The 22,362-nt window shown below is 41.1% G+C and overlaps 1 protein-coding gene across 1 annotated transcript in view; it reads right to left on the bottom strand.

The window, feature by feature from the left end:
* Positions 1–1,176: 1,176 nt before the first annotated feature.
* Positions 1,177–22,362, bottom strand: part of CHP1 (calcineurin like EF-hand protein 1) — a 44,010-nt gene continuing 22,824 nt past the window's right edge. The window contains exons 3-7 of the mRNA XM_008143021.3: positions 19,689–19,769; positions 14,223–14,350; positions 6,094–6,155; positions 3,010–3,132; positions 1,177–2,866 (exon numbers count right to left, since the gene is read on the bottom strand). Of these exons, the coding sequence (XP_008141243.1) occupies positions 2,813–2,866; positions 3,010–3,132; positions 6,094–6,155; positions 14,223–14,350; positions 19,689–19,769 (448 nt within the window). The 3' untranslated portion in view covers positions 1,177–2,812. The remainder of the gene's footprint in view (positions 2,867–3,009; positions 3,133–6,093; positions 6,156–14,222; positions 14,351–19,688; positions 19,770–22,362) is intronic.

A 22,362-nucleotide genomic window follows, 5' to 3' on the forward strand; every position in this document is an offset into this window, starting at 1 on the left:
GAACAGAAGGGAGCAAGGGAAATAAAGTTGGTTAAAGAGATTCTTCTCAAACTGCATTTAATGTTGTAATGATTTTATAATTTTTTTTGCAGTATTGTTTTATTTTAGTCACAGACTGTTATACCTACAGACATGGTCAGTAACATTAAGGTTCCTCCAAAATTGCCTATATGGTCACTCCATTCATTTTTTATTTTCTCAAACCCTAAAATTAGACTCAAAGTGAAGCAAAGGAGAAACATCATGCATGTAACTTTGAATGGATTTTGAGGCAGAGAGATAGCAAAAGGAGGATTATGTTAGAATTTATATGACCAATGATTCCAGCTATTACTGCTTTGAATCTTGTGGCATGCCACTAAACCTTAAAATAAGAAGAGATGTGCCGAAACCGGTTTGGCTCAGTGGATAGAGCGTCGGTCTGCGGACTGAAAGGTCCCGGGTTCGATTCCGGTCAAGGGCATGTACCTTGGTTGCGGGCACATCCCCAGTAGGGGGCATGCAGGAGGCAGCTGATCGATGTTTCTCTATCATCGATGTTTCTAACTGTCTATCCCTCTCTCTTCCTCTCTGTAAAAAATCAATAAACTATATTAAAAAAAAAAAAAAAAAGAAGAGATGCTCATTCTCTGCACAGACCAAGCAGTCACTAAAGCTTGGAGATGTGAAAAGCCATGGAATAATAGCTGGGTGCAATATGTCACTGAGGTTGCACATGAATGAGGGGGTAGACAACTTAATAACAAGCAATAGATAGATACCCCATTTTTAGGCCTTTTCTACATTTAAGAAGCCAGACAAACCTAAGGGAAACACTGTGATTTCAAACTTGAAGAAGGTGATTTAGTTATATACAATTCCTGTAAAACACATGGACAAAATCAACTAAGTTATATTGTTTTAACTACAAGAATTTATTATTGATGGATCGGAGAATACAGTTTGAATGGAACAGTAAGGCACAGCTGTGGATGAAAACAGTTTGCTATACAGCCAAAGGGAGGAAAAAGCCATAATCTTAGGAACTTTAAATATGCAAATCAAGGAGCCTTTGAAGTACCTCTTTAACAGATCAGTGTCTGTCCTTCCCTTTTATATGATTCCTGTAACTACCTCACTTGATCACAAAGTCAGACTGATACTTCACCAAGTATTTCTCAGTCATTTATACTTGAGTTATTCAGCCTGGACACTCCTGTTCCCCACTCTGCCCAATCTCTTTGCATTTTTTTTTTTTTAAAGCAATTTCCTTCCTAAAGTATTATGTACCCATCTTGGATAGACTTCCAAAGCAAGGAAACAAGCATGCAATGAGTCAGACAAAATCAGCCAAGGGCAGTTATAAGGATGAGCAGACAGATAGACTGTTAAGAGAGATGTTAGGATGATAACAGGCTGATTCAATGAGGTCTATACTAAGCTGACTTAGGCAGAAAAGTTGCTCTGGCTTATGCAAAGGGCTGTAATACCACCTCAGGTTTGCCACCAGTACCAGACCCCTTGTTTCTAAGGGATTAGCAATGGTCTAAGAGAGGAGCTGGGAAATAAATGTAAGCAGGCTGCTTATGATACAATACACTCAAAACTTTGGACCTTTATTAGGAGCTGACTATGGCTTCCAGCATTAACATTTGCCAAGCGTAAAATTCATAGAGAATTTTGTGCAAAACTTCAAGACACTGAGGACAATTTTTAAATATCTTGGATGGGAATAAATAGGCACTTCTGTAACACTAACCTTTCTATTTGGAAGTGTGAAGTGAAAAACAATGGCATAAACAAACCATGCTGCATCAGTGGGGCTACATGTGGCTTTTAGGGTGCCAGCCTCCTTGCTCAAAAAGCCATGGGAAAGTCCCCAAGCATATTGTCAGAGCAGCCATTCTGGTGGTGACAGTGTCCCAAAACTAAGCAAACCTGCCAGCATATGGCTGTTTTCTGAAAGTCAACACTGTACTAACAGGAACAGCTACATAGGCATGCATGCATGTTGAGAATCAGAGACCAGAGGTAGAGTGACCTGGGCAAGTCACCTGAAAGACTTTGCTCTACACCTCACCACGGCCACCACCTCTCAAGAAGAACATCTCTAATACACAGCCCTTTGGCGACAAAGCAGAGTACAGGGAACCAAGAGGGGATCACATTCTTCTGAGAGAAGTGTTCAGTATTGAAAAGCTCCTAGGGAGGCAACATCCTAGAGACCTATTTAAGAGCAAAGGTAGTTCAAAACTGCCAGACCACTGAACTATCCTGCCAAGTCAGAAATACATTGAACAGGCATAGCTTGGGATGCTACGTAGAACAGAAGAGATTGAAACTTAATAAAAAGCAGGGAGACTGAAAGATTAATGATGTGTTGGGTAAAAACAACAAGTAGAAAGCAAACGACATATAAAAAAGGATGGAGGAGCATGCCAAAGCCTTGTGGGAGGGAAGACAGCATGGCTATAGTCTACATCCAATGAAAGAGCTATGCTGGCTGGTTCTTGACATGATTCCTTCTCTGTCAGACGAGATGCACATGTGGCATTCAGCAGTCGAAGGGGAGTGGGGAGAATATTGAGAAATGGAGATAATCGGCAAATGTTATGGAACAAATATAGACCGGGTGTACCATTCTGTAATGCCCTGTTTATACACCACAGGCAGGTTTATGTTGGCAGACATATTGGGGGTTGTCATGCAACAGTAGTAGTACTTTGGGAGAAGACGAATGATGGGGTGGAGGTGGGGCTGGTGGACAGGAGGACTCCCAAGTTCCAGTTCTTAAATACTAGAAAGCAAGGAACCGTTTAGTAGTCTCAGTCCTTTAGTGAAGAAATCGGATGCTCATTTTCTGTTCTACGTCCACTTTCTCCAAAACCTGGGGGGTGGGGGTGGGGGAAGCAATTACAGTTATTATGAAGGTCACAACAGGAGACACTGTCCCATGCTCTTATCTCAATGTTTTTCTCCCTCCCTCCTGCACAGGATTTAAGTTTTCAAACCATGAGATGACTAACTGACCTTAACAAATTCTGTGAAAGATATAGCGCTGTCCCCATCTTGATCAGCCTCCTGGATGGTCCTGTCTGCGATGCTGCCCAGCTGTTCATCTGAGATATTCACTCCGACCATCATGCGTAGCACCTGCAGGACCAAGAGCCACGCTTACAGGAGACTTGGGGTCAGGGGGACACTTTACCAAGATTAAAGATAAAACCACCCCAACCTTCTTTTCCTCTGATGTCCTTAAATGTAACAGCCAGAAAGCTGAAACCCTTATCTTCTTATGTAGGCCATTCTATTTTTAAAAAATACATTTTTATTGACTTCAGAGAGGAAGGGGGAGAGAGAGAGGTAAGAAACATCAATGATGAGTGAGAATCGTCTATTGGCTGCCTCCTGCAAACCCCCTATAGGGGATCAATCCCTGATGGGAAATCGAACTGTGACCTCCTGGTTCATAGGTCATCGTTCAACCACTGAACACTGAGTGACATGGGCCTGGATCATTTAGGCCATCCTAGACAATGACATGAACAGAACTCTCCGGCAAGTTCACAGAATAGGAAAGCAAACCTCACTGAGGGAGAGCCCTTTGCATTTTGCTTTGCCCATTCTTGCTGCCTGGAACATAGAGATGATGCCTGGTGCTGTAGCAGCCATCCTGGGACCATGAGGTGAAAAGTCATATGTGCTGTGAATGCCAGAGTAATACAGAAGAAGCCTGGTTCCTGGACATCATTTAGTTGCTGTATCAACCTGGACAATCTATGCCCAGACTTCTTACTTCATGAGGCAAACTAATTTCTTTTTTGCAGTGAAGGAGAAAACTTTATTAGCTACAAAACAGCTCAATTATGATATAGCACAGCTGTGAGGGAGCCCTGGGGCCAGGCCCTCTCCAGCCAGACAGCTCTGCTCTGCTCCTCCATGGTCTGCTTGGCTCTGCACCATGCTGGTCTGTGTTGCACTGTGCTGTTCTGCTATACTCCGGCGAGACATCATCAGTGTTTCAGCTCAGCCAGGGAGCAAACTAGATTCTTATTGGATTTATTAAGTTTGAAAGGGCTTTCTGGAATCCCACCCAAATGCAGTCCTCTTTGAGGTGGTGCGCTGACCCACTATCCCTAAAGTATGGCCAAGAAACATAAAGATCCTTGAAGGGTTAAATACTAAATCCAACCCCTCCCCTTTTTAAAAACTTTTTTTTTTTTTACTGATTTCAGAGAGGAAGGGGGAGAGAGAGAGAGAGAGAGAGAGAGAGAGAGAAGAGAAAGAGAGAAAGAGAAAGAGACATCAATGATGGGAGAGAATCATTGATCGGCTGCCTCCTGCAAGCCCCACACTGGGGAAGGGACTCGAGCCACGATCCAGGCATCCAGGCATATTGAACCTTGACCTCCTGGTTCATAGGTTGACACTCAACCACTGAGCCATGCTGGCCTGGCCTAAATCCCCCCTTTTAGAAAAATAACATTCTAAGTGCTATGAGAAGTGCAGTAAAGTAAATTTAACACTATTTCACAAAATTTGTCTCAAACAAAAAAAAATCCACCCCCTCCCAATTCTGCTAACATTTTTAGATGTGAATATACTTTGAAAATTGCTACCTTAAGCAAAATAAACAACTTTAATCATATGAACCTTAGTATGAAATGGGGGAAAGGATGTTTGTGATGCCTCACATCACTGTAGTCAGCCATTCTGTCTTTAAAAGGTAAGAGCATAGCTTTTCTACAAGAAAGCAAGGCCTTCTAGCCCAGCTGTTCACAGGCCTTCCTTTCCCCACTCCTTTACAACCTTCTCCTATCTCATGAAATGATTTTTAAAAAGTAAATTACAGTTTCTCTGAAGAGTTAAAATAATGATGTGTATCAACACTAGTCATTCTACCCCCTGCCCCCCAGCAAATCAACTGTAGAAAATTAGAAGTTGTACATTTTGGGGATAAATGTACACAAATTGAAGGATTAATAACAAGAGGCAATGCTAGCAAACAAAAAATAGCCAATCCATTTGCCATCTTTCCTGATTGTGTATGGCTGACTAGACAAATCAATCTATCCTCAAACCTCTCTAACAGATCAGATCTCAGTCAAGGGCACATGCCTAGGCTGCAGGCTTGATCCCCAGTGTGGGGCGTGCAGGAGGCAGCCAATCAATGATCCTCTCTCATCACTGATGTTTCTATCTCTCCCTCTCCCTTCCTCTTTGAAATCAATAAAAATATATTAAAAATAAATAAATAAAAATGAAAAAGGGAAGAATTTTCTCCCCTTCTAAACTTGTACGTATTTCGAGAAAGGGAGAGGGTAAGAATAGAAGGGCAATGACTAATAGGATGAAATGCCAGTCACTGCTGGTAAAGGACAGGGGAGCAACAAAGGACAATGAGCAATCAGCTTGGTGTAACCAGCTCAGCAGCAGGTCCTTGACTCTTATGTCAAGCCCAAGGACAGACGAAACAGTGGTAATTACCCAGTGTCATCAGAATTACCCAGCTGCCAATGAACTGACTGGACACTAACAGAACATTTTAATTTAATCATCTCACATATTTTAGTTCTGCCAGTCAGCACCTAAAAGACATTTAGTTTACCCTTTTTTGGAGGGTGGGGGTGAGGGAGGGAGATAATCCTCATCCGGTGATATTTTTTTTCATTGATTTTTAGAGCAAGGAGGAGGGAGGAGGGAGAAGGGAGGGAGAGGGAAAAGAGAGGGGGAGAGAGAGAGAGAAAGAGAGAACATCAATATGAGAGAGACACATCGATTGGGGCCAGGGATCGAACCTGCCACCCAGGTGCAGGCCCTTGACAGGGAATCGAACCCGAGAACCTTAGGTGTGGGGCTACATTCCACCACTGAGCAACAGTGGCCAGGGCAAACTGGGTTACCTTTTAAATAGAGACATTTGTCTTTGAGAAATTAATGAGCCATTTCAAGTTTCCCCAAATTATGTGCTCTTCCTTATATATGGGATAGAACTCTGCACACAGCAGGAGTTAAGTAAATGCTTCTTGAAGGAAAGTACAGTTCCTGCCCACATGAATAAGCAGGCAGGGCCCAAATACAAGTTCTCCATGTGCATGGGAGCTCTCCACATACCTGTAACAGCTCATCTCGGGAGATCTTGTCATCTTTATCCAAATCATATAGTCGAAAAGCAACTGGTAGGGAAAAATAAGAAGTTAGTGGAAATTCAGTAGTGTTTTGCCCCTTCTCAAGAAACTAAATATGTAAAGGACACTAGACAGAAAACTAAAAGTGAATTAATAGTTTTTCCAAGAACCATTGCCATTACTTGTAGAGCTTTTAAAGAAATTGTAACACTTAAGAAATTGAGATACATCTCATAATTGATGGCATCTTAGCTTTGATGAAATATGGGACCCTCCTGGAACAAAACAGAAAACTTAATAAAAAGTCCAATGTCCTTTTTCTTTTGTTGTTAATCCTCACTGGAAAATATGTTTTCCATCGCTTTTTAAAGAGAGTGGGAGGGAGGGAGGGCGAGAGAGAAACATCAATGTGAGAGACACACGTTGATTGGTTGCCTCCCACATGCACCGATTAAACCTACAACCCTTAGGTGCGAGGGTTGACACTCTAACCACTGAGCTACCGGCCAGGGGCAAATGTCCTTTTTCTTATCTTAGAATTAAAAAAACAAAAACCACCACCCAGCCTGGCCAGTGTGGCTCAGTGGCTGAGCGTCCACCTATGAAGCAGGAGATCACGGTTCCATTCCTGGTCAGGGCACATGCCCTGGGTTGCAGGCTCAATCCCCAGTAGGGAGAGTGCAGGATTGATGATTCTCTCTCATCATTGATGTTTCTATCTCTCTCTCCTTCACCCTTCCTCTTGGAAATCAATAAAAATATTTTAAAAAACACATAAAACAAACCACCACCCATAAGTGCTTCTGTAAATTAGGTCATCTCACACAATCCATCAAGTCTACTGTGCACTGCTCAGGGGAAGCCAACAATCAGAGCCATAGAGCTACCAAATGGCTGACTACACCAAGTACTGCCCTGGGAAAATGGTCACTTTGGTAAATTTGAGCAAGTTTCAAATAATTTTCTACTACTTGGGAGTTCTGTAGGTAAAGAGCTTCAGTTTCAAATAGAAATGCCAAGAATTTGATGGTCTTCTGACCTTATCATGTTTCTTTTTAATAATATATAAGTATTCTAGAAAGTAGGCTATATAAGAGAATTCAGAAGAGCAAAAATCATTCAGCCATAGTGCTGAAGGGCTACCAAGTGAATATTGGAGGGAGGCAGCCCGGGTCTTGGGTGCCTGCCAGCGGCCAGAGGAGGGAAGGAAGGTCTACTCTTGAACGAATTTTTGTGCATCAGGCCTCTAGTAGTGTGATAATGATGGATTTTTTTGTTTGTTTTTACCAAAAGAGAACATTTATTGGGTTCCTAGAAGAAATGGGTTAGGAAACAAATTTATAGAGGTAAAGGAATGGCACTTGGAGATTGGAAGTGTGGAAGCTAACGGTAATGTGAGGGGGGGAGGGGCAGGGAAAGCCAAGGGCATGCTCCTGGGAGGGAGAGTGCCAACAGTGGATGATTTCATAGGCACTGTGAGAAATCCTCACACTGAGGAAGTGACTGCCTCCGTTTTGAGGCTTTGAATCACTTCAAGTATGCCACTAAGATTTTTGGTTTTCAATACAGTGCTGTGAATACTAAAAGGCCAAAATCCAATGCTCCAGTCATTAAGGTAGAGTTTGTCTTTAGGAGCTCATGATGTAGTGGAGAGCAACATGCATTTCTTACTTTATTTTTTAAAAATATATTTTTATTGATTTCAGAGAGGAAGGGTGAAGGAGAGGGAGAGATGAAACATCAATGATGAAAGAGAATCATTGATCCTGCACACCCCCTACTGGGGATTGAGCCTGCATATGCCCTGACGGGGAATCAAACTGTGACCTCCCGGTTCAAAGGTGGCTGCTCAAGCACTGAGCCACACAGGCGGGGCCACATTACTTACTTTAATATATGCTAAGTGCTATCATATATCTGAAATTCAGGGAGACAAAGCAAGTAGCAGATATGTCTTTCTGATTCAATAACATTTGAACAAGTCTGACAAAGAGTGGCATTCCAGGCAGAGCTAGCACTAGGTACAAATACATGAGCACATGGTTGAGCACTGACCCATGAACCATGCAGTCACAGTTCAATTCCAAGGGTTGTGGGCTCGATCCCGTAGGGGCATGCAGGAGGTGATTCCCTCCCATTGATGTTTCTATCTCTTTCTCCCTCTCCCTTCCACTCTCTGAAATCAATAAAAAATATGTTTTAAAAAGTTAAATATCACACACCCCTAAAGGAGTGCGTTTTCTAAAAGTCAAAGTACTCCGGCCAGTGTTGCTCAGTGGTTGAGCGTCGACCTGTGAACCAGTAGGTCACAGTTCAATTCCCAGTCAGGGCACATGCCTGGGTTGTGGGATCGATTCCTGGTGGGTGCAGTGCAGGAGGCAGCTGATCAATGATTCTCTCTCATCACTGATGTTTCTATCTCTCCCTCAGAAATCAATAAAAATAAAATTTAAAAATAAAAAAAGTAAAAATTTAAAAAAAAAATCTAATTTACTCTTTGTAAGGTACATATTAGAATTCTGGAGGGGGAAGATTTTCTCTAATGTTTTCTGTTCTTAATTTGGTTAGTTGAGTAACTACCTTTACCAAATTTGAAAATATATATGCTTAGATGGTTTAGAGTTTAAGGGAAAAGAGACAAAGATCATAAGTGTTCCTGCAGGAATATATGTTTAATATATTCCCTAAACTGAACACACACACACAATTCTGCATATGTTGTCACATTTCAGAAATAGGATAAAATGTGTTATCTACTAAGCTATCTTCAGGATGATTTTGGGATGGAAATCTGTTTGCTATATAACCCGTTAATATCTATTTCTGCATTTCTTAATTAGGTAACTGGAATACACATGCCTTTCTGTTGAAGTATTTACAGAAGACTGAACTGCTAATTCTTTTTAAAAATAATCAGGATGACTGATTAATAACATTACATAAGTTTCAGGCATGCAATTCTGTACTATATCATCTGCATATTGCATTATGTGCTTACCACCCAAAGCCTAGTCTCCTTCTGTGACCATTTACTTGACTCTCTTCATTCTTCCCCATCCTTCTCCTTTTCTGGTAACCACCATATTGCTGCCTGTATCTATGAATTGTTTGTTTGCTTATTGCTTTCTGTTTTATATCCCACATATGAGTGAACTCATGTGGTTCTTATCCTTTTCCATCTGACTTTAATTTGCTTAGCATACTTTCAATATCCATTCATGTTGTTGCAAATGGTAGTATTTCATCCTTTCTTATAGCTGAGTAGTATTCCATTGTATATATGTACATCTTTATCCAATGATCCATCAAAGGACACCTATGTGGTCTATTCTTATTTTTTTGAGGAACCTTCAAACTGTTTTCCATAGTGGCTGTACCAGTTTACTTTCCCACCAGCAGTGTATGAGGGTTCCCCTTCTCCACGACCTAACACTTGTTATTTCTTGTCTTATTGATAACAACCATTCTAACAAGTATGAGATGGTATCTTGTAGTTTTGTTTGCATTTCCCTTATAGCCAGTGAAGTTGAGCATCTTTTAAAAATGTTTTTATTGCTTTCAGAGAGAGGAAGAGAGAGGGAGAGAGACAGAAACATCAATGATGAGGGAGAATCACTGATTGGCGGCCTCCTGCATGACCCCTATTGGGGATAGAGCCCACAATCAGGGCATGTGCCCTGACTGGTAATTGAACCTTGACCTCCTGGCTTATGGGTCGACGCTCAATCTCTGAGCCACACCAGTCAGGCAGGTTGAGCAGATTTTATAAATCTGTTGGTTTTTGTATTGAACTGCTTATTCTGAAACCCAGGTGCCATGGAGTGAAGATTTGTGTGTCCCCAAATTCATGTTGAAGTCTTAACCTCCAATGCAATCCTATTAGGAGTAGAGCCTTTGGGGGTAATTAGGGTTAGATTATGTCATGAGGGTGGAGCCCTCATGATGGAAGGAGACAGGAGATCTCTTTCTCCCTCTGTCTCTACCACCCTCTCCATGTGAGGATACAGTAAGATGATGACTGTTTGTGAACCAGTAGAGGGCCTTCATCGGGAAACTGACCATGTGGCACCCTGATCTCAGACTTCCCAAACTCCAGAACTGTGAGAAATGTCTGTTATTTTTGTCACCCAGCAATGGTGTCTTGTTACAGCAGCCTGAGCAGACTAAGACACCAGCAGAGTAACTGAAGAGATCACTCAGCAGGACATTTTAGAAAAAACTGCAGCAACAGTAGTTATTTTTCAACTGACTTGGATTCCTGTCAGTCAGCTCTGGCCCTGAACCAGAAGAAACACTTTTCCCAAGATAATGAACGGTCAAATGCACAAATGACTGAGCCATTTTGTGAGGTCTTCTCTTTCCTTTTCTACTCTCCCTTTCCTGATTCTTCGTCCTATGACTTGGACTTTCGTCTCCAAAGCAGCCTTCTGGAATTTCCAGTTCCATGGCTTCAAATGCCACCTAATTCTGAATACTCCCACCAAACATGTAGCTCCAGCTCAGACCTCTTGCTTGAGCTCCTCAGCCCAATACAATCCAGAGGTTAAGACTCTGTCTGGCTCTGCTGAATCCTGGCTCTGAAGCTTACTAGCATTGTGACTCAGTTGCCTGAAGGGTGCAAAGTAAGAACAGAATCCACCTCATAGGGTTCTGAGGACTGAAGAGTTAGCATATGAAAGGCACTTTATTGTTGTTGTTTAGCTAGCGTAATGTGCCTGGGGCAGGAAGGGGAGAGGAAAGGGAAAGGCGTGAGCTCCTGGGAGGAGAGCCATGAAAGACACTTTAACTAGTGTCTGGCACACAATAAGAGCTCAATCAATGCCATTTACTTGCCATCACCTCTCTACCCTCCTCCCATACCACTCACTTCTTTCTTGATAATGCTTCTTTGTTCTCTGAATACACCAAGTACTAATTACACCCAAAGGCCTTTAAACCAGTTGTTCCCTTTGCCTAGAGCTCTCCTGTCCTTCACATGATAGGCTCATTCTTAACTCATATTTCAATTCCTAATAGAGTTCACTGACCACTCATTCTAAATTTGACAGCCTCCTAACTCTTTCTAATCTCACCTTATTCAGTTCCTTCATAGAACTTGCCATGCTCTTAATCTTGTTTATTCATTTGTCTTTTTCCATAGTCTGTCTCCCATATTAGATCATAAGCTCTATGAAAGCAAAAACCTAATCTGATTTATGCATCATTATATCCTGGGCCTAAAATAGTGCTTTGTACCTAGTAATTACTCATACATTTGCTTAATGAGAGACCAAACTAATGATCTCAGTCAAACCTTTACCTTTTAATCACTGTTTATTCTTTTAAATAAAATATACATAAAATTTACCATTTTGACCCTTTGTAAGATTAGTTAAGTATTTTCACATTTTGGTATAACCATCACCATGATCCATCTCTAGAACTTTTTCAGCTCTCCCAACTGAAACTCTGACCCATTAAACTATGACTCCCATCTCCCCCAACCCCCCAGCCCCTGGCCACTTTCTCTCTATGGATTTGACTATTCTAGGAACCTCATATAAGAGTATTCAAACAATATTTATCCTTTAGTGTCTGGCTTATTTTAATTTTTAAAGCACCGCTCCTGTAGCTCCCTCTGCCCCCCTCTCTCCCCTTCATAGCAGGCGTCCCGCCGGGCCCAACCACTCTGCGCCTGCATATGCAAATTAACCCACCATCTTTGTCGGGTTAATTTGCATACTCACGCCTGATTGGCTGTGGGTGTAGCAGAGGTACAGTCAATTTACATGTTTGTCTATTATTAGGTAAGATTTGAGAGAGAGAAAGGGGCAGAGAGAGAGACTGGTGTGTTGTTCCACTTATTTATGCATTCACTGGTTGATTCTTATGTATGCCCTGACCAGGGAACCCACAACCTTGGCTTATCTGGATGATGTTCTAACCAACTGAGCTACCCAGATAGGGCCATTCCCTTTTTTCCTTGAACAGGGAATTACTACTTTTTCTGAGACAGTCCTATCCTTACATGAGTATCTCTCTTAAAAATTCTTCCTTCTGTTGAACTGAAATATATCCATGTCCTCATTGCATAAGTTCTTCTCCACACCATAAACTTTCATATATTTGAAGAAAAATCTCTAACCCAGTCTTATCTTCTTCTGACTTTATGCCCACTTCTTTCAAAATCTTTTTATGGGGGGAAAAGGGGAATTTAGTGAGCACAGAATTTCAGCTTTGCAAAATGAAAAGTTCTGGAGATAAGTTTCACAATAATGTGAGTATTCTTAACATTACTAAGCTGTACACTTAAAAATATTTAAGATGGTAAATTTTATGTCATGTGTTTTTTACCACAATAAAAGAACTCTTCCTTATGATAATGATTCATGTGGTCGTCAGTGCCTTCAAACTTCTAGTTGCTTTCTATATATATCCTCTAGTACAGTGGTCGGCAAACTCAGTAGTCAACAGAGCCAAATATCAACAGTACAACGACTGAAATTTCTTTTGAGAGCCAAATTTTTTAAACTTAAACTTCTTCTAACACCACTTCTTCAAAATAGACTCTCCCAGGCCGTGGTATTTTGTGGAAGAGCCACACTCAAGGGGCCAAAGAGCCGCATGTGGCTCGTGAGCCACAGTTTGCCGACCACGGCTTTAGTATATCTCCAGAATCCAAACTAAAATATGGTTCCCAAGATGTGTTCTCTTTAGCAAACAGTGGGATTATCACTAGTCCCATTATGATACATTTCTCTACTCAAAGCCTAATATTATATTACTTTGACGGTGGGGGTTGGAGGTTTGGGGAGGCGGGTAGGGGTGCTACAGGCCAGACAGTTGCAGTGCATGGGGGCTTCATTTTGTCTCAAACAGTATTTAGTCTTGAAAGAAGCAATTAGAATTCACCAATATAGCATCTAGTGAATTTGATCACAAATCATTAGAGTTCTATTTTCTTCTATATCTAGGTTTGTTTATATTTAAGTGCTCTGCTCTTCATTTAGGTACAAGATCTTATGTACAGAGAAGAGAAGTATTTCATTATTTTGGTTAAAAAATCTTCCCTACCCTACACAACAATACTTATTTCAGTGCTTCTTAAACCCTTTTCCTGAATAAAGGAGTGAACTCATACTCCTATCCTATAGACAGGGAAACCGGGGTATGGGCCAAGGGCCACAAATAAAAAGTTTATTTTAAGTCTTATGCACCATTTAAGAAATATATGTACATTTGGCATGATAGTCTACAATAGTCTATAATTCATCTATATTTGTTTCAATATTAAAAAGTCTTTTCACAGACCTCTCTGTATACCACTGTGAATCCTTGAAGAGAAGCTTGAATTCAATCAATTCAACATAATTTCAATCCCAACTGTGACTGTGTTAAATGAAAAGAGAAATTACATTTTAATTTCTTAGAGAAGTTTTGTAAGAGATTGGGCAATATTATACATGAACCAACAAGGACAGAGGGAAATCTAACAAACATCCAAGGAAAGGAGGCAAAAGGCATGGGGACAAAATTTAATCTTGCACAAACCCAGCTGTCCACTCCCACTTGAGTCATATCTAATACCTATCAAATTCTAAGATGAGCTGAGGATTGTCATTCCTTACAGGTGGGCCTGGGTCTTTTTCCCATCCAAGCACTAGCCAGGCTTGACACTGCTTAGCTTCCAAGATCAGAGATCGGATATGTTCACGGTGGTATGGCCGTAGACGGGGCTGGATCTTTTTCATTGCTGTCATTCTAGCACTTACTACAGTTCCTGGTACACAGTAGGCATTCTATGACTTATGAGTAATATTAGTAGCCAACTCATTGCCAGGCACTATTTGAAGTACCTGACATATGTTAACTCATTTAATCCTCACAAACATCACTAGGTGAAATCCTTTAATCTTCCACTTTACAAAAGAGGAAACCGAGGCCCAAAGAGTTTGAATAATTTGCCCAAAGTCACATGGTCCAAAATGGCAGAGCTGGGATTCAAACCCAGCCAGTTTAGCTCCAGGGTCTGAGCTCTTAACCACCATACTCTTGTTTGTTGAATAAATGAATGAGTAAGTAATCTGTAAGAAATGAAAAGCAAATGTTTTAAACCAGAAGACTTTAGCTCCTTACAGTGTAGTTTGTTGCTTCGGCTGTTGAGTGGTTCTGGTCCATTCACATCTTTACTCTTTTCATTATCCTCAATGGGTCGGAAATGAGCCAAAGTTCTCATGAATCCACGAAAGTTTACCTGGTCCTCTCTGATTGGGAAATATAACAAACAGAACACCATGTCAAACAGGGTGATAATTTCTTATGAATTCAATTTATTAGCAATAGCTTAAGCTAAAATGGCATGGAAGTCCATCCAACAATATGCACAGTACTAGTACTTCAGTTTTCATAAATATCTACATTTAAACCTCACCTCAACCTTGTGAGGTAAGCATTGATGTTTCTATCTCTCACTCCCTCACTCTTCCTCTCTGAAATCAATTTTAAAAAAAGTATTTTTAAAAACAAACTCACTGCTTTGGAATCTGCAGCAGCAGCAGCAGCAGCAGCAGCAAGGTAATCATTTCAACTGAATGAATTCCAACCATCACCTATGTCTCCCCTGCAGTCACATATACCTAGTAATATTTTAAGGTTAAAGCATACTATGGAAAATCTTTTTCTTAATAATATTTTTTAAGGTACATGCCCCTGACCGGAATCGAACCTGGGACCTTTCAGTCCACAGGCCGACACTCTATCCACTGAGCCAAACCGGTTTCGGCTGAGAAAAAAATTTTTAATGTACTGCAGGCCACTCAATAATCCTTTAAGAAATAATTCTAAAATTTGAATAAATAAAGAATGTTCTTTAATATTAAAAAAGAGCCCTAACCGGTTTGGCTCAGTGGATAGAGCGTCGGCCTGCGGACTGAAAGGTCCCAGGTTCGATTCTGGTCAGGGGCATGTACCTTGGTTGCGGGCACATCCCCAGTAGGAGGTGTGCAGGAGGCAGGTGAATCAGTGTCTCTCTCATCGATGTTTCTAACTCTCTATTCCTCTCCCTTCCTCTCTGTACAAAATCAATAAAAATAAATAAATAAATAAAAGAATGTTCCATGTGACATAGTTATTTATCTAGGGCAGTGGTCGGCAAACTCATTAGTCAACAGAGCCAAATATCAACAGTACAAGGATTAAAATTTCTTTTGAGAGCCAAATTTTTTAAACTTGAACTTCTTCTAACGCCACTTCTTCAAAATAGACTCGCCCAGGCCATGGTATTTTGTGGAAGAGCCACACTCAAGGGCCCAAAGAGCCGCATGTGGCTCGCGAGCCGCAGTTTGCCGACCACGGGTCTAGGGCAGTACTGGAAAGAACAGTTGCCTCGTTCCTAAGAAAAAATCCCAGTCTTTGTGTGTCTCATTGATCAGATGAAGTATGGCAGGTCTTTATAGACCTTCTAAAGGTACAACCTTCTAAAGCAGCGGTCGCCAACCTTTTGGACCTCATAGACCACCGATTGGCGACCACTGTTCTAAAGAATAACCTTTAGTTCTTAAAGGTAGCTATACTACTAATGGAGCAGTATCTTGTAAAAAATGTAAGATCTGCCCTAACTAGTTTGGCTCAGTGGATAGAGCATCAGCATGCAGACTGAAGGGTCCTGGGTTCGATTCCATTCAAGGGTACATGCTGGAGTTTTGGGCTTGATCCCCAGTGGAGGGCTTGCATGAGGCAGCCAATCAATGATTTTCTCTCATTGATGTTTCTCTCTCTCCCTCCCCTCTTCCTTCCTCTCTAAAATCAATAAAAAATATATTTAAAAAAATAAGATCTGAGAAATCAAGAAATATGAAATAAAGATTTGAGTTATATGCCAGAACAAACAGGTTAATAAGTACATATTTTACTGCCATAATGTCTCTGAGTTAAAAGTAACTAAATATGACCATAGCCAGTTAGGCTCAGTGGATAGAGTGTCGGCTCTCAGACTGAAGAGTCTTGGGTTTGATTCTGGTCAAGGGTACCTACCTTGGTTGCAGGCTCCATCCCTGGCCCTGGTTGGGGCGCATGCAGGAGGCAACCAATCAATGTGTCTCTCTCACATCGATGTTTCTTTCTCTCTGTCTCTCCCCATCCCTTCCACTTTCTCTAAAAATCAATGGAAAAATATCCTCAGGTGAAGATTAATAACAACAATAAAACATTGACTATATACCAATGTTCCACTTTCAAACAGAAACACTGATTTGCTGCCTCCTATATGGCTCCCTCTGGGGATCAAATCCGCAACCCTGGTATGTGCCCTGACCGGGAATCAAACCAGTGACCTCCCGGTGTGTGCATTGGATGACATTCAACCAACTGAGCCACACCGATGGGGCAAATCTCATTCTTTAAATACAATTTTTTAATTGATATTTTTTGAGAGAGGAAAAGAGAGAAACATCTATCAAATGCCTCTTACACATACCCTGACCAGGTCTCCAACCTGTAACCCAGACATGTGCCCTGACCAATTGACCTGGTGACTTTTCAGTGCACAGGATGACGCTCAACCAACTGAGCCACACCAGCCAGAGCTCAAATCTCATAGTTTAAAAAAAAGGATTCCAGCCCTGGCTGGTGTGGCTCAGTTGGTTGGAGCATAATCCTGTACACTGATTCCCAGTCAGGGCACATACCTGGGTTGCAGGTTAGATCCCTGGGTGGGGTGTGTAATGGGAGGCAACCGATTGATGTCTCTCTTGCATCAATGTTTCTCTCTCTCCCCCATCCCTTCCCCTCTCTCTAAAAATCAATAAAACATGCAAAAGACTAGACAAAAAACATACCTTGTAAGCCAGATATTTATATCTTACTAGAAAGAGCAAGAAGCAGAGGTGCAGCTTGCTAACAGCTTAGCAGTGCACCCCAGTGTGGGCCTCAGCTTCCTCATGTACATCTGCCTATTGTCCTTAGCAGTAGATCCCTGGGTAGGATGGCGGGCGATACTGTAGTTACAACAAAGGTGATTTGGCCTTACAAAACAGCTTTCCACAAGCTGCTTCTTCAAATAATCAAGGGTGACTGAGGAACTCTGAAAAAAAGTTGGCAAAATGACTCTATAGGGTTTACTTTTCATTGCAAAATATCTGAATATGAAACATAGCTGTGAAAGCTCTCTCTGGAGAAGTTCATTGCTCTGCAAGAGCTAAAAGAAGAAGTGGAAAAACCACACCTAAAACAAACAGGGCAGTTCAGGGAGAGAAATGGGGGGAAATGAGGAAGGGTAGCAGATTACTCACGGTCAACATGAATCTGAAAGAGCAGGTCTGTCTTCATATTCCTGCCTTCATGTAAATTGGCTGCTAGTGTTCCTCTATTTACTAGATTTACTGAGTATCCAACTTCTCAACTTTTGCAAATTCCTTTACTCTCAATTCAGAGTTCTAAAATTTCTCCAGGCATTTTATGTGATAGTGTCCTCACTGATACTTAGTCTCATTAAGTATGAGACTAAGAACTGGCAACCATAAAACTTCTTTTTTTTTTTTTTTCATATAACTTCTTAAAGTCCTTTGGGTCATATAGACAAGCCACAAGGAACCAGGAAGAGACTGTTAACGATTACCTAAAACAAGATTATGTGATTAACTTTATTCATGAAAAGGTACCTAATCAAATCAATAAATATTGACTCAGTACTTTGAAGGCAGTCTATTAGTAGTGAAGCATATCAACAGCCTAGTTTTACATTAAACAAACCCAAATCTATTTGAGAAAGTAAGTGCGTATGTGGTGGGGACGACTGTATTCTTAGTCAAAGACTGAATTCTTAGTTGTAAAAAAATACTAACAAAACAAAATAAAACCCACAAAAAGAAACAAAGGTTGTGCAAATGATCCAAATTAAAGAAGGTTAAAGATACATGACAACTGACCCAGACTGCATTCTGTTATTAAAGGGGGGAAAAGTGCTATAAAGGAGATTATTGGATGAACTGATAAAATTGGAATATAAATAATACATTAAAACTAGAGGCCTGGTGCACGAAATTCATGGATGGAGGGGTAGTGGTGGTGGTGGTGGGGTTCCCTCAGCCCGGCCTGCACCCTCTCGCAATCTGGGACCACTCAGGGGATGTCTGACTGCCGGTTTAGGCCCAATCCCTCAGGGATACCTGTGGGATTGGGCCTTAACCGGCAGTCAGACATCCCTCTCGCAATCCAGGACCACTGGCTCCTAACTGCTCGCCTGCCTGCCTGATTGCCCCAATTGCTTGCCTGCCTGCCTGATTGTTCCTAACCACTCTGCCTGCCTGCCTTATCGCCCCTAACTGCTCGCCTGCCTGCCTGATTGCCCCTAACCACCTCTGCTTCGGCCCCCGCCGTGGCAGATTCGTCTGAAATGACATCCGGAAGGTCGTTTGGCTGTTCGGTCTAATTGGCATATTACGCTTTTATTATTATAGATAGCATTTGGTAGGTGCTGTAAGTGTAAATTACACACTGAATTTGAAAAACATATTTTAAAAAAGATTGTTAAAATATATTAATAATTTTAAAATACTAATTACATATTGAATGATACTCTGAATATATTACATTAAATAAAATATATATTGCTGAAGTTCATTTAACTTGTTAATTTTTATTTTTTAAATGTGGCTACTAGAAAACGCATAATTATGTCTGTGTCTTGGTTTTATATACATATATATATATATTTTTTAAAATAAATTTTATTGATTTTTTACAGAGAGGAAGGAAGAGGGATAGAGAGCTAGAAACATCGATGAGAGAGAAACATCGATCAGCTGCCTCCTGCACCCCCCCCAAAGGGGATGTGCCCACAACCAAGGTACATGCCCTTGACCAGAATCGAACCCGGGACCCTTCAGTCCGCAGGCCAACGCTCTATCCACTGAGCCAAACCGGTTTCAGCTTGATTATATTTTTATTGGTTTGGACTGAAAGACGGAAAGTACATGCAAATGAGGCAACATGTTAACAACAATATAACAATAGATGTGTCTGGGTAAAAGATCAGGTGTCCTTTGCACTATTTTCAATTTTTGCAACTTTTCTGTATATTTGAAATAATTTCCAAATAACATTTTTAAAGAGTTTAGTTTTATATCGAAGATAAACAGGATTAGTCCTGGCAGGGTGGCTCAGTTGGTTGGAGTGTTGTCCTGTATACTAAAAAGGTTGGAGGTTTGATTCCAAGTCAGGGCACATACATAGGTTTCTGGTTTGATCCTCGGTTGGGGCATGTATGGGAGGCAACTGATCAATGTTTCTCTCACATCAATGTTTCTCTTTCTCCCCTTTCATCTCTCTCTAAAAATCAATAAAAAGCAAACATCCTCAGGTGAGGATTTAAAAAATAATTTAAAAAATATATAAACAGGGATTAAAAACAGAATTTTAAAGATGGGCCCATATACCTGTTTAAAGTTTAAAAAGGGAGGAGGGTAGAAGAAAAGGCATATTCTAGATATGACCAAATTAGGGATGTTCAATATAATCAGGAGGATTGTGGTCTGAGATGACACAACCAACATCATTATTCCAGATCAACCTCAGAAAGTAAGCCAAATAACTGCAGGGACTCACCCCTCTGGAAAGAAGGCATTGATGATCCGGTCCCCCAATGGGTTGATGGCAAGTTCTGGAATCCGCTGGAAATCTTCCCGGCTGCCAAGAGAATCACCTTGAGTTAGAGACCATTAGCCCTTGGCATGAACTCCTAGCAAGGATATTACCTTCTGGAATTTACTTCTGTGGCAAATTATATTAAATAACTGCAAAGAATAGCACTTTAATAGCTGCCAAGTGTTTCTTGCACCAAGTTAGGAGTGGAAGAAGCCAGATTTAACTTTGCCACATTCCAGTGAATTCAGCACACAGGTTACGTCAATAAACCACCAACGAGCAAATACTCAGTTGTCCCTGTAAATGATTCCTTGAACATTACCATTTTGTACTTAGTTATTAAGTTTGGAGAATGAACAGGAAGATCTACAGCACTATGACATACAAATAACTCTTAGGCAATGCTTAAGTCCAAGGAAAGAATAAAATGTAACAAACTGATTTCCAGACTTCCTTGCTCTGAGTCTGTTTTTTTCTCCATTATCTTCTACAGACTAGAGTTAGAGGTCTATTTAACCTTCAAACATGGCAAGAGTAGCTATCTACTCACAACTTGGAAGTTATATTGGAGTATTATTAATTACCTCTCACTTTATACACATTATATGCTGCTCTGTTTATATACATTATCTCATTTCTTAATTCTAACATTTTACCTATATCCTTCTAGAACTGAGGAAGTTGAGTCAGTGAGATAAAGTAACTTGCCCAATGCTACAAAGCTACTGAGTAGCAGAACTGTGATTTAAATCTAAGTCTGTAAGTCAAAGCATGTCTTTTTCTAAAAGCACATTTATTTCCAATATTAAACTTTAAAAAAAAATCTTTATTGATTTCAGAGAGGAAGGGAGGGAAAGAGAGATAAAAACATCAATGATGAGAGAGAATCACTGATTCGCTGCCTCCTACACTCCTCCTACTGAGGATTGAGCCTGCAACCCAGGCATGTGCCCTTGACCGGAGTCAAACCTGGGAACCTTCAGTCCGCAGACTGATGCTCTATCCACTAAGCCAAACCAGCCAGGGCTCCAATATTAAACATTTTGAAAGCAAGGTTTTCTCCCAAAAATGTTCAATAAGTATTTCAAAAAGAAAACTTCTTGATATTCTGTGCCAATGTAAAGTTGTCTACAATATAACTGTGCTATACTTTTCAAAATTACCAATGTCATGAAGGACAGAGAAAGTCATGATTGTTTCAGATCCAAGGAGACTAATGAGCCATATAACTAAACTCAATGCATGATCCTAGACTAGAAGAAAAATTGCTATGAAGGACATTACGGAACCAATAGGTAAAAATGAAATATGACCATACAGAATATAAAATATTATAAAATGGTACTGTATCAAAATGCTAAATTTCTTGATTTTGGTATGGGAAGGTCCTTGTTATAGGAAATAAACACCAAATTATGTGGCAAAATGTTAACTGGTAAATCTGGGTAATAAGTATATAAAGAAATATAAACTCAAGAAATCTGATTCCTGCCTTTAAGATGTTTACTAACAGAAGAGATAAAAGTTACTCTTCCACCTTCTCTGTACTAAATGCTAGTGTTTCTGTTTACCCAGGAGCCTTTAATACGTTGTTCCTCTTGTGGTTTAACATTTACAGTGCTTAATTCAACAAGCTCATCTCCAGCACATCTGATGGTGACAAAGGTAGAAAAGGAAATTGAGCACAAAGCTCTTTGGAACAATAATCTGGATTCTAATCTTCCTTGACCACTTAGGATAATATTTTTTATAGCAATGAATGAACCCAAAGAAGTCATTCATAATATAACTTGGTGCTTAAGATGGACCTACAGGGTAGTGTGCTGAATAAAATAAGTCAGACAGAGAAAGACAAATGCCATATGATTTTACTTATACGTGGAATCTAAAAAGCAAAATAGAGGCGAGAACCCAAAATGGCGGCGTAGGTGAACACCTAATCTGCGGCCGTGCCCAACAATTTCAGAGCTACAACTAAAGAACAGAGCCTCTATCACCCAGAGCCACGGGAGGGCTGGCTGAAAGGAGGCACCACAACTAGACGGAAAAGGAGAGGAGCGTTCAGGACACAAACGCTGAAAAACTGAGGTACCGGGCGCGTGCGCACGAGATAGGGGCTGGAGGCAGATCCCAGCTGGCAGCGGGCATTGCTTTCTTCAAACCAAAGGGGAAGCGCTTGGGACCCAGACTCCTACGGGGAGAAGCATCCTCGATGCCTCTCTGTCTCTGGACTGTTTGCCATCGGGTCGGAAAATGAGGGTGGCTTGCTTGCAGAGCTGTGCGGAGGAGTGGTTGTTTGCGGCGCTGGGGCGCGAGATGCGGGGTCGCGGTCAGAGACGTGGGAAGGCTGGCTCCCAGCCATTGCTGTTTGCAATGCCCTAGCCTAGTGACGCCCTGAGACCCTGCCCCGCACAACCTACAAACTCACCCAAGCTCCAAGCAGCGGCTTTTGCATATGAATGGAGTGCCGCCTAACCTAGCAACCAGTTCAGACAGCTCCAAAATCTCCAAATCCCAAGCAGGGAGGAGAAGACTGGAATTCTCCTGTAGCTCCTACAGGGTGGCCTCAGACAGTAGCTGACCTGCACCCCATTGGAGATCCAAAAGCCAGTGAACCTTGTGGTCAGTGTGAGAC

This window comes from Eptesicus fuscus, chromosome 5 (assembly GCF_027574615.1).
Source record: "Eptesicus fuscus isolate TK198812 chromosome 5, DD_ASM_mEF_20220401, whole genome shotgun sequence".
Classification (NCBI taxonomy): Eukaryota; Metazoa; Chordata; class Mammalia; order Chiroptera; family Vespertilionidae; genus Eptesicus; species Eptesicus fuscus.